Source organism: Triticum dicoccoides, chromosome 6B (genome assembly GCF_002162155.2).
Source record: "Triticum dicoccoides isolate Atlit2015 ecotype Zavitan chromosome 6B, WEW_v2.0, whole genome shotgun sequence".
Lineage (NCBI taxonomy): Eukaryota > Viridiplantae > Streptophyta > Magnoliopsida > Poales > Poaceae > Triticum > Triticum dicoccoides.
Genome location: NC_041391.1, coordinates 383,766,970 through 383,781,164, shown reverse-complemented (window position 1 = coordinate 383,781,164; position 14,195 = coordinate 383,766,970). Strand labels below are relative to the sequence as shown.

General features: G+C 44.1%; 1 protein-coding gene and 1 non-coding gene across 2 annotated transcripts; one reads left to right on the top strand and one right to left on the bottom strand.

Annotated features, from left to right (window-relative positions):
- Nucleotides 1–10,439: 10,439 nt before the first annotated feature.
- On the bottom strand, nt 10,440–13,852 carry LOC119320109. Its single transcript, XM_037594234.1, has 2 exons — nt 11,248–13,852; nt 10,440–11,058 (listed from the first exon to the last, which is right to left on the bottom strand). The coding sequence occupies exons 1-2, from the start codon at nt 12,402–12,404 to the stop codon at nt 10,974–10,976; spliced, it is 1,242 nt and encodes a 413-aa protein (XP_037450131.1). The 5' UTR covers nt 12,405–13,852; the 3' UTR covers nt 10,440–10,973.
- Nucleotides 11,935–12,045, top strand: LOC119326949. The gene has a single exon (XR_005158290.1). It is a non-coding gene; the product is annotated as a small nucleolar RNA R71 (small nucleolar RNA).
- Nucleotides 13,853–14,195: the final 343 nt, after the last annotated feature.

The window sequence follows — 14,195 nt, the reverse complement described above, 5'->3', positions numbered from 1 at the left end:
GAGGGAGAGTGAGAGAGAGCAGGGGGGAGGCGTGGCGTCGTCCGGGGCATCGAGCGAGGAGGGGAGGGCAGGCAGGCAGCCGAGCAGGTGGCGTGGCGCGGTGGCGCGCGCGCGCCGGCCACACTCCCCTCCCTCTGTCGAGGACGAAGACGACAGAGGAGGGAGGCGGGCTGGGCCGCCTGCTGGCTGGGCCGGCCAGCTGGCTGGGCCGCACAGTGGAGGAGCCCAGGTAAGCTCCTCCTGTTATTTATTTTTCTGTTTTCTAATTTCTGACATTTGTTTTGATTTAAATAATATATTAAATCATTTATTTACCTTATGCCAATTTTTGCAGGAGCTAGATATATTATTCCAGAGCTCCTTTATAATTGGCATAATATTTGGACATATATTAATATATATAATTAATATATTTCCAATGCAAATATTTATGCATTAATTCCAAATGCCCAAAATAAATACCTATAAGCTCTTAAAAATATTGGTTTGATTTTTATCTCTGTCCAATATTTTCAGAGAGCAACATGAGCATTTTCTTGGACCCTTTTGGAGAAATTTTTATTTGGATCATTTTCAGGAATGATTCTGAGGGTTTCACAATCCCCATTTCAAGTTAAATGGAAATTTTAAACATGATGCACACACTCTGATGCATGACTAGCTAGGGTGTGACACGGACGGACTTCAGCTTCGCTACGGGAGATAATGTCTCATCGTAGTCAACCCCTTGAACTTGTCGATAACCCTTAGCGACAAGTCGAGCTTTATAGATGGTAACATTACCATCCGCGTCCGTCTTCTTCCTAAAGATCCATTTGTTTTCTATCGCTCGCCGATCATCGGGCAAGTCTGTCAAAGTCCATACTTTGTTTTCATACATGGATTCTATCTCGGATTGCATGGCTTCAAGCCATTTGTTGGAATCTGGGCCCGCCATCGCTTCTTCATAGTTCGAAGGTTCACCGTTGTCTAACAACATGATTTCCAAGACAGGTTTGCCATACCACTCTGGTGCGGAACGTGTCCTTGTGGACCTACGAAGTTCAGTAGCAACTTGATTCGAAGTACCTTGATCATCATCATTATTTTCCTCTCCAGTTGGTGTAGGCATCACAGGAACATTTTCCTGAGCTGCACTACTTTCCTGTTCAAGAGGTAGTACTTCATCGAGTTCTACTTGCCTCCCACTTACTTCTTTCGAGAGAAACTCTTTTTCCAGAAAGGATCCGTTCTTGGCAACAAAGATCTTGCCCTCGGATATTAAGTAGAAGGTATAACCAATGGTTTCTTTAGGGTATCCTATGAAGACGCATTTTTCCGACTTGGATTTGAGCTTTTCAGGTTGAAGTTTCTTGACATAAGCATCGCATCCCCAAACTTTTAGAAACGACAGCTTAGGTTTCTTCCCAAAACATAATTCATACGGTGTCGTCTCAACGGATTTAGACGGTGCCCTATATAAAGTGAATGTAGTTGTCTCTAGAGCGTATCCCCAAAATGATAGCGGTAAATCGGTAAGAGACATCATAGACCGCACCATATCCAATAGAGTGCGATTACGACGTTCGGACACACCGTTACGCTGAGGTGTTCCAGGCGGCGTGAGTTGTGAAATGATTCCACATTTCCTTAAGTGTGTACCAAATTCGTGACTTAAATATTCTCCTCCACGATCTGATCGTAGGAACTTTATCTTTCGGTCACGTTGATTCTCTACCTCATTCTGAAATTCCTTGAACTTTTCAAAGGTCTCAGACTTGTGTTTCATTAAGTAGACATACCCATATCTACTCAAGTCATCAGTGAGAGTGAGAACATAACGATATCCTCCGCGAGCCTCAACGCTCATTGGACCGCACACATCGGTATGTATGATTTTCAATAAGTTGGTTGCTCGCTCCATTGTTCCGAAGAACGGAGTCTTGGTCATTTTGCCCATGAGGCATGGTTCGCATGTGTCAAATGATTCATAATCGAGAGACTCCAAAAGTCCATCAGCATGGAGCTTCTTCATGCGCTTGACACCAATGTGACCAAGGCGGCAGTGCCACAAGTATGTGGGACTATCGTTATCAACTTTACATCTTTTGGTATTCACAATATGAATATGTGTAACATTACGCTCGAGATTCATTAAGAATAAACCATTGACCATCGGGGCATGCCCATAAAAAATATCTGTCATATAAATAGAACAACCATTATTCTTGGATTTAAATGAGTAGCCATCTCGTATCAAACGAGATCCAGATACAATGTTCATGCTCAAACTTGGCACTAAATAACAATTATTGAGGTTTAAAACTAATCCCGTGGGTAAATGTAGAGGTAGCGTGCCGACGGCGATCACATCGACCTTGGAACCATTCCCGACGCGCATCGTCACCTCGTCCTTCGCCAGTCTCCGCTTAATCGCAGCTCCTGCTGTGAGTTACAAATGTGAGCAATGGCACCGGTATCAAATACCCAGGAGTTACTACAAGTACTGGTAAGGTACACATCAATTACATGTATATCACATATACCTTTAGTGTTGCCGGCCTTCTTGTCCGCTAAGTATTTGGGGCAATTACGCTTCCAGTGACCCTTCTCTTTGCAATAAAAGCACTCAGTCTCAGGTTTGGGTCCATTGCTTGACTTCTTCCTAGCAACTGGCTTACCAGGCGCGGCAACATCTTTGCCGTCCTTCTTGAAGTTCTTCTTTCCCTTGCCCTTCTTGAACTTGGTGGTTTTATTGACCATCAACACTTGATGTTCTTTCTTGATGTCTACCTCTGCCGACTTCAGCATTGAAAATACTTCAGGAATAGTTTTCACCATCCCCTGCATATTGTAGTTCATCACAAATCTCTTGTAGTTTGGTGGGAGCGACTGAAGGATTCTATCAATGACCGCCTCGTCCGGGAGGTTAATGTCCAGCTGGGACAGGCGGTTGTGCAACCCAGACATTTTGAGTATGTGCTCACTGACAGAACTATTTTCCTCCATCTTACAACTGTAGAACTTGTCGGAGACTTCATATCTCTCGACCCGGGCATGAGCTTGGAAAACCATTTTTAGCTCCTCGAACATCTCATATGCTCCGTCTTGCTCAAAACTCTTTTGGAGCCCCGGTTCTAAGCTGTAAAGCATGCCGCACTGAACGAGGGAGTAATCATCAGTGCGTGACTGCCAAGCGTTCATAACGTCTTGGTTCTCTAGGATGGGTGCTTCACCTAGCGGTCCATCTAGGACATATGCTTTCTTGGCAGCTATGAGGATGATCCTCAGGTTCCGGACCCAGTCCGTATAGTTGCTGCCATCATCTTTCAGCTTGGTTTTCTCTAGGAACGCGTTGAAGTTCATGTTGACATGAGCGTTGGCCATTTGATCTACAAGACATATTTGCAAAGGTTTTTAGACTAAGTTCATGATAATTAAGTTCATCTAATCAAATTATTTTAATGAACTCCCACTCAGATTAGACATCCCTCTAGTCATCTAAGTGTTACACGATCCGAGTCGACTAGGCCGTGTCCGATCATCACGTGAGACGGACTAGTCATCATCGGTGAACATCTCCATGTTGATCGTATCTTCCATACGACTCATGTTCGACCTTTCGGTCTCTGTGTTCTGAGGCCATGTCTGTACATGCTAGGCTTGTCAAGTTAACCCTAAGTGTTTTTGCATGTGTAAAACTGTCTTACACCCGTTGTATGTGAACGTAAGAATCTATCACACCCGATCATCACGTGGTGCTTCGAAACGACGAACTTTAGCAACGGCGCACAGTTAGGGGAGAACACTTCTTGAAATTATTATAAGGGATCATCTTAGTTACTACCGTCGTTCTAAGTAAACAAGATGCATAAACATAATAAACATCACATGCAATTATATAGTAGTGACATGATATGGCCAATATCATATAGCTCCTTTGATCTCCATCTTCGGGGCTCCATGATCATCTTCGTCACCGGCATGATACCATGATCTCCATCATCATGATCTCCATCATCGTGTCTTCACGAAGTTGTCATGCCAACGACTACTTCTACTTCTATGGCTAACGCGTTTAGCAATAAAGTAAAGTAATTTACATGGCGTTCTTCAATGACACGCAGGTCATACAAAAATAAAGACAACTCCTATGGCTCCTGCCGGTTGTCATACTCATCGACACGCAAGTCATGATTCCTATTACAAGAACATGATCTCATACATCACAATATATCATTCATCATTCATCACAACTTTTGGCCATATCACATCACAAGACACTTGCTGCAAAAACAAGTTAGACGTCCTCTAAATGTTGTTGCAAGTTTTACGTGGCTTCTATAGGTGATCTAGCAAGACAGTTTTCTTAGGTACGTTAAAGCCACAACGTGATTTGTCAACTTCTATTTACCCTTCATAAGGACCCTTTTCATCGAATCTGCTCCAACTAAAGTGGGAGAGACAGACACCCGCTAGCCACCTTATGCAACTAGTGCATGTCAGTCGGTGGAACCTGTCTCACGTAAGCGTACGTGTAAGGTCGGTCCGGGCCGCTTCATCCCACAATACCGCTGAAGCAAGATAAGACTAGTAGCAGCAAGAAAGTTGACAACATCTACGCCCACAACAAAATTGTGTTCTACTCGTGCAATAGAGAACTACGCATAGACCTAGCTCATGATGCCACTGTTGGGGAACGTTGCAGAAAATTAAAAAATTTCCTACGGTTTCACCAAGATCCATCTATGAGTTCATCTAAGAAACGAGTGATAGGAGTGCATCTACATACCCTTGTAGATCGCGAGCGGAAGCGTTCAAGAGAACAGGGATGATGGAGTCGTACTCGCCGTGATCCAAATCACCGATGACCAAGTGCTGAACGGACAGCACCTCCGCGTTCAACACACGTACGGAGCGGATGACGTCTCCTCCTTCTTGATCCAGCAAGGGGGAAGGAGAGGTTGAGGAAGAAGGCTCCAGCAGCAGCACAACGGTGTGGTGGTGGTGGAGATGCAGTACTCCGGCAGGGCTTCGCCAAGCGACCGCGGGAGGAGGAAGAGGTGTAGCAGGGGGAGGGAGGCGCCAAGACTCAGGGTGCGGCTGCCCTCCCTCCCTCCCCTCCTTTATATAGGCCCCCAGGGGGGGCGGCCTTAGAGATGGGATCTCTAGGGGGGCGGCGGCCAAGGGGGGTGGAGTGCCCCCCAAGGCAAGTGGAGGTGCCCCCTCCCCTAGGGTTCCCAACCCTAGGCGCAGAGGGGGGCCCAGGGGGGCGCACCAGCCCACCAGGGGCTGGTCCCCTCCCCACTTCAGCCCACGGAGCCCTCCGGGATGGGTGGCCCCACCCGGTGGACCCCCGGAACCCTTCCGGTGGTCCCGGTACAATATTGGGTGACCCCGAAACTTTCCCGATGGCCGAAACAACACTTCCTATATATAAATCTTCGCCTCCAAACTATTCCGGAACTCCTCGTGACGTCCGGGATCTCATCCGGGACTCTGAACAACATTCGGTAATCACATACAACTCTTCCTAATAACCCTAGTGTCACCGAACCTTAAGTGTGTAGACCCTACGGGTTCGGGAGACACGCAGACATGACCGAGACGGCTCTCCGGTCAATAACCGACAGCGGGATCTAGATACCCATGTTGGCTCCCACATGTTCCAAGATGATTTCATCGGATGAACCACGATGTCGAGGATTTGATCAACCCCCTATACAATTCCCTTTGTCAATTGGTACGTTACTTGCCCGAGACTCGATCGTCGGTATCCCAATACCCCGTTTAGTCTCGTTACCGGCAAGTCACTTTACTCGTACCATAATGCATGATCCCGTGACCAAACACTTGGTCACTTTGAGCTCATTATGATGATGCATTACCGACTGGGCCCAGAGATACCTCTCCGTCATACGGAGTGACAAATCCCAGTCTCGATCCGTGTCAACCCAACAGACACTTTCGGAGATACCTGTAGTGCACCTTTATAGTCACCCAGTTACGTTGTGACGTTTGGTACACCCAAAGCACTCTTACGGTATCGGGGAGTTACACGATCTCATGGTCTAAGGAAAAGATACTTGACATTGGAAAAGCTCTAGCAAACGAACTACACGATCTTGTGCTATGCTTAGGATTGGGTCTTGTCCATCACATCATTCTCCTAATGATGTGATCTTGTTATCAACGACATCTGATGTCCATAGTCAGGAAACCATGACTATCTATTGATCAACAAGCTAGTCAACTAGAGGCTTACTAGGGACATATTATGGTCTATGTATTCACACGTGTATTACGATTTCCGGAAAATACAGTTATAGCACGAATAAAGACAATTATCATGAACAAGGAAATATAATAATAATCCTTTTATTATTGCCTCTAGGGCATATTTCCAACAGACCCTACCCCAGGTATGTACCCTCATCACTTAGTGGAGCAAACTTTTTCTCAAAAATTGATCTTAAAAGTGGCTATTATCAAATCCGCGTACAAGAGGGTGATGAATGGAAAACTGCTTTCAAAACAAAATTTGGCTTATATGAGTGGTTAGTCATGCCTATGGGTTTATCGGAGGCTCCCGGTACTTTCGTGTGTCTCATGCATTATGTGCTTCGCCCTTATATTGGAGTCTTTGTTGTGGTTTACTTCGATGATATTCTTGTGTTTAGCAAAACCATGAAAGAGCAGTTTTGCAAACCCTTCGCAAGGAACGTCTTTATGCCAACATGAAAAAGTGCACATTTGGTGTTGACAAAGTGGTTTTCTTGGGTTTTGTTGTATCTTCCAAGGGTGTCCATGTTGATGAATCTAAAATTGAAGCAATCAAAATTTGGCCCCAACCCACCAATTTGCAACAAGTGCATAGTTTTCTTGGTCTAGTAGGTTTTTATCGTCGCTTTGTGATATACTTTAGCACTATTGCCGCTCCTTTCCATGCTTTGAGTAAGAAGAATGCTCCTTTTGTTTGGGGATCTTTGCAATCCACCGCTTTTGATGAGCTCAAGTCTTTGCTTACTCATGCTCCGATTCTTGCTTTGCCCAACTTTGACAAAAGTTTTGAGGTTCATTGTGATGCAAGTGGTACCGGAATTGGCGGAGTTTTGATGCAAGAAAAACGAGCCATTGCATATTTTAGTGAAAAACTCTCCGGTGCTCAACTTAACTATCCCATCTATGACAAAGAATTGTATGCTTTAGTGCGTGTGCTACATGTTTGGGAACATTATCTTAGACCTCATGAGTTTGTCATCCATACCGATCACGAAACGCTTAAGTACTCAAAAGGTCAAACTAAGTTGAACAAGCGCCATGCCAAATGGAGTGAATTTATTGAATCTTTCCCCAATGTGATCAAGTACATTAAGGGTAAGTAAAATGTAGTTGCGGATGCACTTTCACGCATATGCACACTTGTCACTAAACTTGAGTTGAATGTTATTGGTTTTGAGCACATAAAAGACTTGTATGCTAATGATCCGTCTTTTGCGACTCCTTATGCTAAATGTTTAATGCATACATCTTGGGAACAATATTACATCAAGGATGGTTATCTTATGAGAGCTAACAAACTATGCATTCCCGAGTCTTCTCTTTGTTTGCTCCTTTTGCAAGAGGCTCATGGAGGCGGACTCATGGGACATTTTGGATGCGACAAGACATTCGCCACGCTCTCCAAGAACTACTTTTGGCCCAAGATGTTCCACGACGTATCACGCTTCACCACCCGATGCTCTACATGTCGCAAAGCTAAGTCTAAAGCTCAATCCCTTGGTCTTTACATGCCTTTTCCTATTCCTTATCAACCTTGGGAAGAAATTAGCATGGATTTTGTACTTGATTTTCCTAGAACTCAAAATGGCAAGGATTCTGTGTTTGTTGTCGTGGACCAATTTTCTAAGATGGCACATTTCATCCCTTGCAACAAGATAGACGATGCTTCACACATTGCAAATCTCTTTTATAGGGAAATCTTGCGTCTCCATGGAGTACCAAAGACAATCGTCTCCGACCGCGACGTCAAGTTCTTGAGCTACTTTTGGAAGACCCTATGCGCCAAGCTCGGAATCAAGCTCTTGTTCTCATCCGCATACCATCCTCAAACCGACGGCCAAACGAAGGTGACGAATCGTACACTTTCCACTCTACTTCGCGTGTTGATCAAGAAGAACATCAAAGAGTGGGAGGAATGTCTACTGATCAATTAAAAGTACAGCGGGATATTTCGCCCGAACTGCGAGTGTCGTGTTCTCCACAGGGACTAGACGATCAGCAATGATGCTTGACTAAAGCTAGGCTAGACAATTTAAGTGACGATTACTGGGAACATAAACCTAAAGTATCTAAGATCATTTCGGAAAATCGGTGACAAAGTAAACGAAAAGAAGCAAAGGGAGATACAGATTATACTCTCTGTCTTTTTGGTATTATTTTTTATTTGCATGAGAAACTAAAACAGTAACACAAAGGGAACAACAAGACATGAACACATAAAGCAGAATGGAAATGGTTCACATTACAAACATATTTGTCACAGAGACAAAGCTATCACAGAGACTGAAAATTAAACACACACAAAGTTAACTAGTACTGGAAGTTAACTAGTACAGGGGACTAGTACACAAGGTGAACACACATATATGCTAGCAAACCGGTAATTCACACATCAAATCAAACATACCAAATATTATCCAAACAACTAGACATTAACTAGTCAGAGCGCATAATAAAATGCACTATGTTTCACAAGTACGAAACTGAACAATTGTCAGATTGCAAGCTCTTATCAAATCTGAATATTACATGAACTAAACATCTCAATTCTGAATATTCCAAAGTACTGAACAATAAACTTCTCAAGATTACAGAAATTTGAGATCGGAGAGAGAGAGAGAAGCAGCAGCAGCAGCAAGTTGGAGGAGAGCAGCAGCAATTTTCTGGTTTAGAGAAAATTAGGAGGAGGAGCGGAGCAAGAGAAGAAGGAGGCAGCAGCAGGAAGTTGGAGAAGGGAGAAGCAGCGGTAGGAAGAGAAGAAGCAGAGGTAGCAGCAGTTTAGTGGAGGAAGCAGAGCAGCAGCAGATCGGCGCAAGAAGAAGAGCAGCAGCAGGGGGACGTGAGAGGAAGGAGTAGCAGCAAGGAGAGGGAGAAGAAGAAGCAGAGGCGTGGGGAGGTTAGAGAGAAAGCAGCAGCAGAATTTGGGGGGAGAAGAAAGGTGGAGGAGCAGCAGCAGTTCGGGCGTGGGGAGGAGAAGAGCATCGGGGGCGCGAGATGGTGGATGATGCAGCGGCGGTTGGTGGAGATGGCACGGTCGAGCTAGTGGATGGATGGGAGGTGGAGGCGCACCATGACACCGGCCTGGCCGTGGCGGCGGCCGGAGTTGGAGAAGGAGGGGTGAGAGAGAGAGAGAGAGATGTGCCAGGCCCGAAGGGAATTGAGTATGCGCTAGGGATTTTGATCCCCTCCCCTGTTCTGCCACTTTACGATTTGGCCCTGCTATTTCTCTTCTTTCTTCCCAAGTAGGTCCTGCCATCTATAGCTTGGCCCCTTGATTACTTCAATTCTTCTCGCTCAAGTCCCTTTCTTCACTTCTTTCCTGCTGTTCTCTCTTCTCAATAGCCAATTTGTCCGAATCTTGAAGTTTATAGTGCCTTTGCGCACTTTTCTGCAAAATAATCAAATGACAAGTAAATGATCTTTTATATGATTTTCATTCAAATATATCATAGTTCATAACAAGAATGGATCGTTGGATCACAATAAATGGTGTGTTTGTGTGCCAAAATGTGAATAGGAAATGTACTTATCAAGTTCCCCCACACTTAAATCTTTACTTGTCCTCAAGTAAAGGCATTTGACAAGAGCAAGGTAGTGAACAGCGAACTGACTAGAGAATGTCCTAGTGAAGTAGATCTCCAAACAATGCATGCTTTGAACTTTGCTAGTGAAAATCAATGGTTAAGAGTGCTACAAAGCAGTATGATACTAATAAGCATGACCATTTTAAACTTTTACAATGATAAAATAGGATCAACAAGTTTAAATGATGACTGTGCCAAATGGTTCCTAAAGAGAGCATGATCCCGAGAACAAAAAGAACATAAACTTGTGATCAGATCACTTATTTACAGAAATAAAGCAATGATAATATTTTATCGATCTCACTAAAGGAACATACCACCGATCCCGAGAACATGGTATACACCCGGCTCGACCAATTATTAGTTTTTTTTTGTTTGTCTCCCCAAAGGAGCATACCACCGATCCCGAGAACATGGTATACACCTGGTTCGACAATTACATTTTTTTATTTTTAGTTACTGCCCAAGTTAACCCGATTTCACATGCCACCGATCCAGGGAACATGACATGCTACTGTAGGTATTCAGACTTATTTATTCATTATTACTTTTTTTAAATGAACAACGCATAAGCACAAAAATAGGAATCATCACTTCTCCATGTCTGGTTCACATGCTACCGTTCCAGGGAACATAGCATGCTAATCCATAGTTGTTAGGTGATTGCTCTCAATGGGAACACATTAGGCACAAACTCAACATCTGACACTTAATGATCTAGGTGTATCGAGGTAAAAGCAGAAAATGATTAAGTTTTCTAGTGTACTAGGGATTTGAGCACTCAAAACTAATAGCTTTCACTACTTTCAGCGAAGCAAACAGGTTGTAGATCACTAGTTTACAAGGCATTCAACAATCAGTTCACATATTCTCATCAAGCACCATATGTCAAATAAAATTCAGTGGGGCAACATTTAAGACATGGCTTAAGAAACCCAAATAACATTTGATTTCAGCATTTATCAATGGATGATATACTCGGAATGGGTCATGAAACAGCTCACCGAGCACTATGAAGTAGCACTTGCTTGATCACTCTCTAAGCTGTTGCTCCTCTCCTTTTGCTTCTCCATCCTCATGCCTGCTCCAGCTTCGCTCTTCCTCATGTGTGCTCTTTGCTTCTCCTCATCACCATGCCGTGAATCCACCAGGATCCCATGGGATGTCATCTCGAACTTGGTCGGCCCGTAATGAGTGGTGCACAAGCGTAAACCTGAAAGAACACTCAACAAACAAACCAATATAAATGATAGGGACAATGCCCTCTAAGTCATCAATAGAGTATCCTATCAGATAAGCATATCTATTGAGCATATGATAAATAGATATCATCAATAAATCGCATGGTGCATAGGCAGTATCCATGATATGGAATATCTTGTCGAGAAAGCTGAGATCATACCTGAGATAGTTAGGAAGAAGCTTCAGGACTACCTCCATTGAAGATACCAAGTGAGGTGTGGTAGTAGAAATTTCCACCGGACTCGTGTCAACAAGTGAAATAGAGCTTGACTCCTTGACATCTGAATCCACCTCACCATAATCAACCATGAAGCTCTCCATCTCAGGCTCAAGTGTTGAAGAATCAATGCGGCTGACATCATCAAAGGCGAACTTCTCCATATCTGGCTCTAGCAGCACATGATCAATATCAACTAAAGGTGACTCCTCAATATCAAAAGCAACGAACTGCTGCTCTGGCTCATCCATGGAAGAATCATCACAATGCAAAACTGAATCTCCAACACTAATATCCAGATGATCTGTAGCGTGTGTGTCAACTAGAATGGTGTCATCATCGTCAAATATAATCCATGCAAGCTCAACCTTGTCACACTGAGATAGAGGCTCAGGCTTTTGTGTAAGAATTGGTGGTTGAGGTGTAGTGATTTGTTGCAAGCAAACCAATGAATCAGACGTGGGCTTCTTATTGTACCACTGAAGTTGGTGGAAAGCTATGCTCTCAATCAGCAGAAAAGCTTCATCAAGTGTCTTATTTGTAATAGCTCCACCCGCTGCCATATCGACGTAAGCTCGAGTGTCCGAAGTCAATCCTCTATAGAATATCTGCAGCTCTAACCATCTCTCGAGCCCATGATTAGGACATCTCCTGAATAAGGCTTTGTATCTCTCCCAAGCATCATACAAGCTCTCGCCTTCACGCTGAACGAAATTGAAGATCTCATCTCGAATTGCGGACTGCTTGTGTAGTGGGAAATATTTATCCAAGAAAGCTCGGGATATCTCATTCCAACTGTATGACCTTGATGGCAAGGATCGATACCAAGCACGAGCATCATCACGGAGGGAGAATGTGAACAACCTGCACATGATTGCATCTTGAGGAACTCTATGGTACTTGACTGTATCTGAATACTCCATGACTCGGTGTAAGTGCTCATAGGGATCATCAGTAGGCAGTCCTCCAAACTGTTGTTGTTGAACCAAAGCAATAAGACCAGGCTTCAGCTCAAAATTCTCTACCTCAATAGTTGGCCAAACCGGTCCTGTGATATAACATTGACTACTTGGCATCCAAAGATCATGAAGCAATGCCATATCTTAACCAAGTGTAACTATAGAACAACCTGCAAAGATTTATGATTCCCTACACACACTCATAAACAGTAAACATTAGTTAGAAGGTTAGTATCCTAATAAGCCGAAGCAACAATGGGGGAAAATAGAAGAAAAAAACACTGAAGATGAAATACACGACGAATTGAACAAGGAACTAAAGTAAACCTAGTCTATAGCCTAACACAATCGCTCGACGTAAGTCCCTGGCAACGGCGCCAAATTGATCAATTAAAAGTACAGCGGGATATTTCGCCCGAACTGCGAGTGTCGTGTTCTCCACAGGGACTAGACGATCAGCAATGATGCTTGACTAAAGCTAGGCTAGACAATTTAAGTGACGATTACTGGGAAAATAAACCTAAAGTATCTAAGATCATTTCGGAAAATCGGCGACAAAGTAAACGAAAAGAAGCAAAGGGAGATTCAGATTATACTCTCTGTCTTTTTGATATTACTTTTTATTTGCATGAGAAACTAAAACAGTAACACAAAGGGAACAACAGGACATGGACACATAAAGCAGAATGGAAATGGTTCACATTACAAACATATTTGTCACAGAGACAAAGCTATCATAGAGACTGAAAATTAAACACACACAAAGTTAACTAGTACTGGAAGTTAACTAGTACAGGGGACTAGTACACAAGGTGAACACACATATATGCTAGCAGACCGGTAATTCACACATCAATCAAACATACCAAATATTATCCAAACAACTAGACATTAACTAGTCAGAGCGCATAATAAAATGCACTATGTTTCACAAGTACGAAACTGAACAATTGTCAGATTGCAAGCTCTTATCAAATCTGAATATTACATGAACTAAACATCTCAATTCTGAATATTCCAAAGTACTGAACAATAAACTTCTCAAGATTACAGAAATTTGAGATCGGAGAGAGAGAGAGAGAAGCAGCAGCAACAGCAAGTTGGAGGAGAGCAGCAGCAGTTTTCTGGTTTAGAGAAAATTAGGAGGAGGAGCGGAGCAAGAGAAGAAGGAGGCAGTAGCAGGAAGTTGGAGAAGGGAGAAGCAGCAATAGGAAGAGAAGAAGCAGAGGTAGCAGCAGTTTAGTGGAGGAAGCAGAGCAGCAGCAGATCGGCGCAAGAAGAAGAGCAGCAGTAGGGGGACGTGAGAGGAAGGAGTAGCAGCAAGGAGAGGGAGAAGAAGAAGCAGAGGCGTGGGGAGGTTAGAGAGAAAGCAGCAGCAGAATTTGGGGGGAGAAGAAAGGTGGAGGAGCAGTAGCAGTTCGGACGTGGGGAGGAGAAGAGCATCGGGGGCGCGAGATGGTGGATGATGCAGCGGCAACTGGTGGAGATGGCACGGTGGAGCTAGTGGATGGATGGGAGGTGGAGGCGCACCACGACGCCGTCCTGGCCGTGGCGGCGGCCGGAGTTGGAGAAGGAGGGGTGAGAGAGAGAGAGATGTGCCAGGCCCGAAGGGTATTGAGTCTGCGTTAGGGATTTTGATGGTCGAAATCACTATTCTGACCCTTTCAGCAAACTTTGTCACAAAGTGAACTCGACATGAAAGTATTTCACGATCTGACCCTTTTAGCAACGCCATAGCCCGCGGCGTTTTTTCCCAAAATAAAAACGCCGAGCTACCTAGCGTTCCTGTCAAAAAAGAAGCGCCGAGGTAGCTTACGTTGCGGACCATGTGAGAAACACCAGAGGGCTTTGGCGTTTCTGCCCTGGACAGCAACGCCAGGAGCTTTGGCGTTTCCATGATGCGTCGCCTGCTTGTAGCTTCAGAGCAGCACG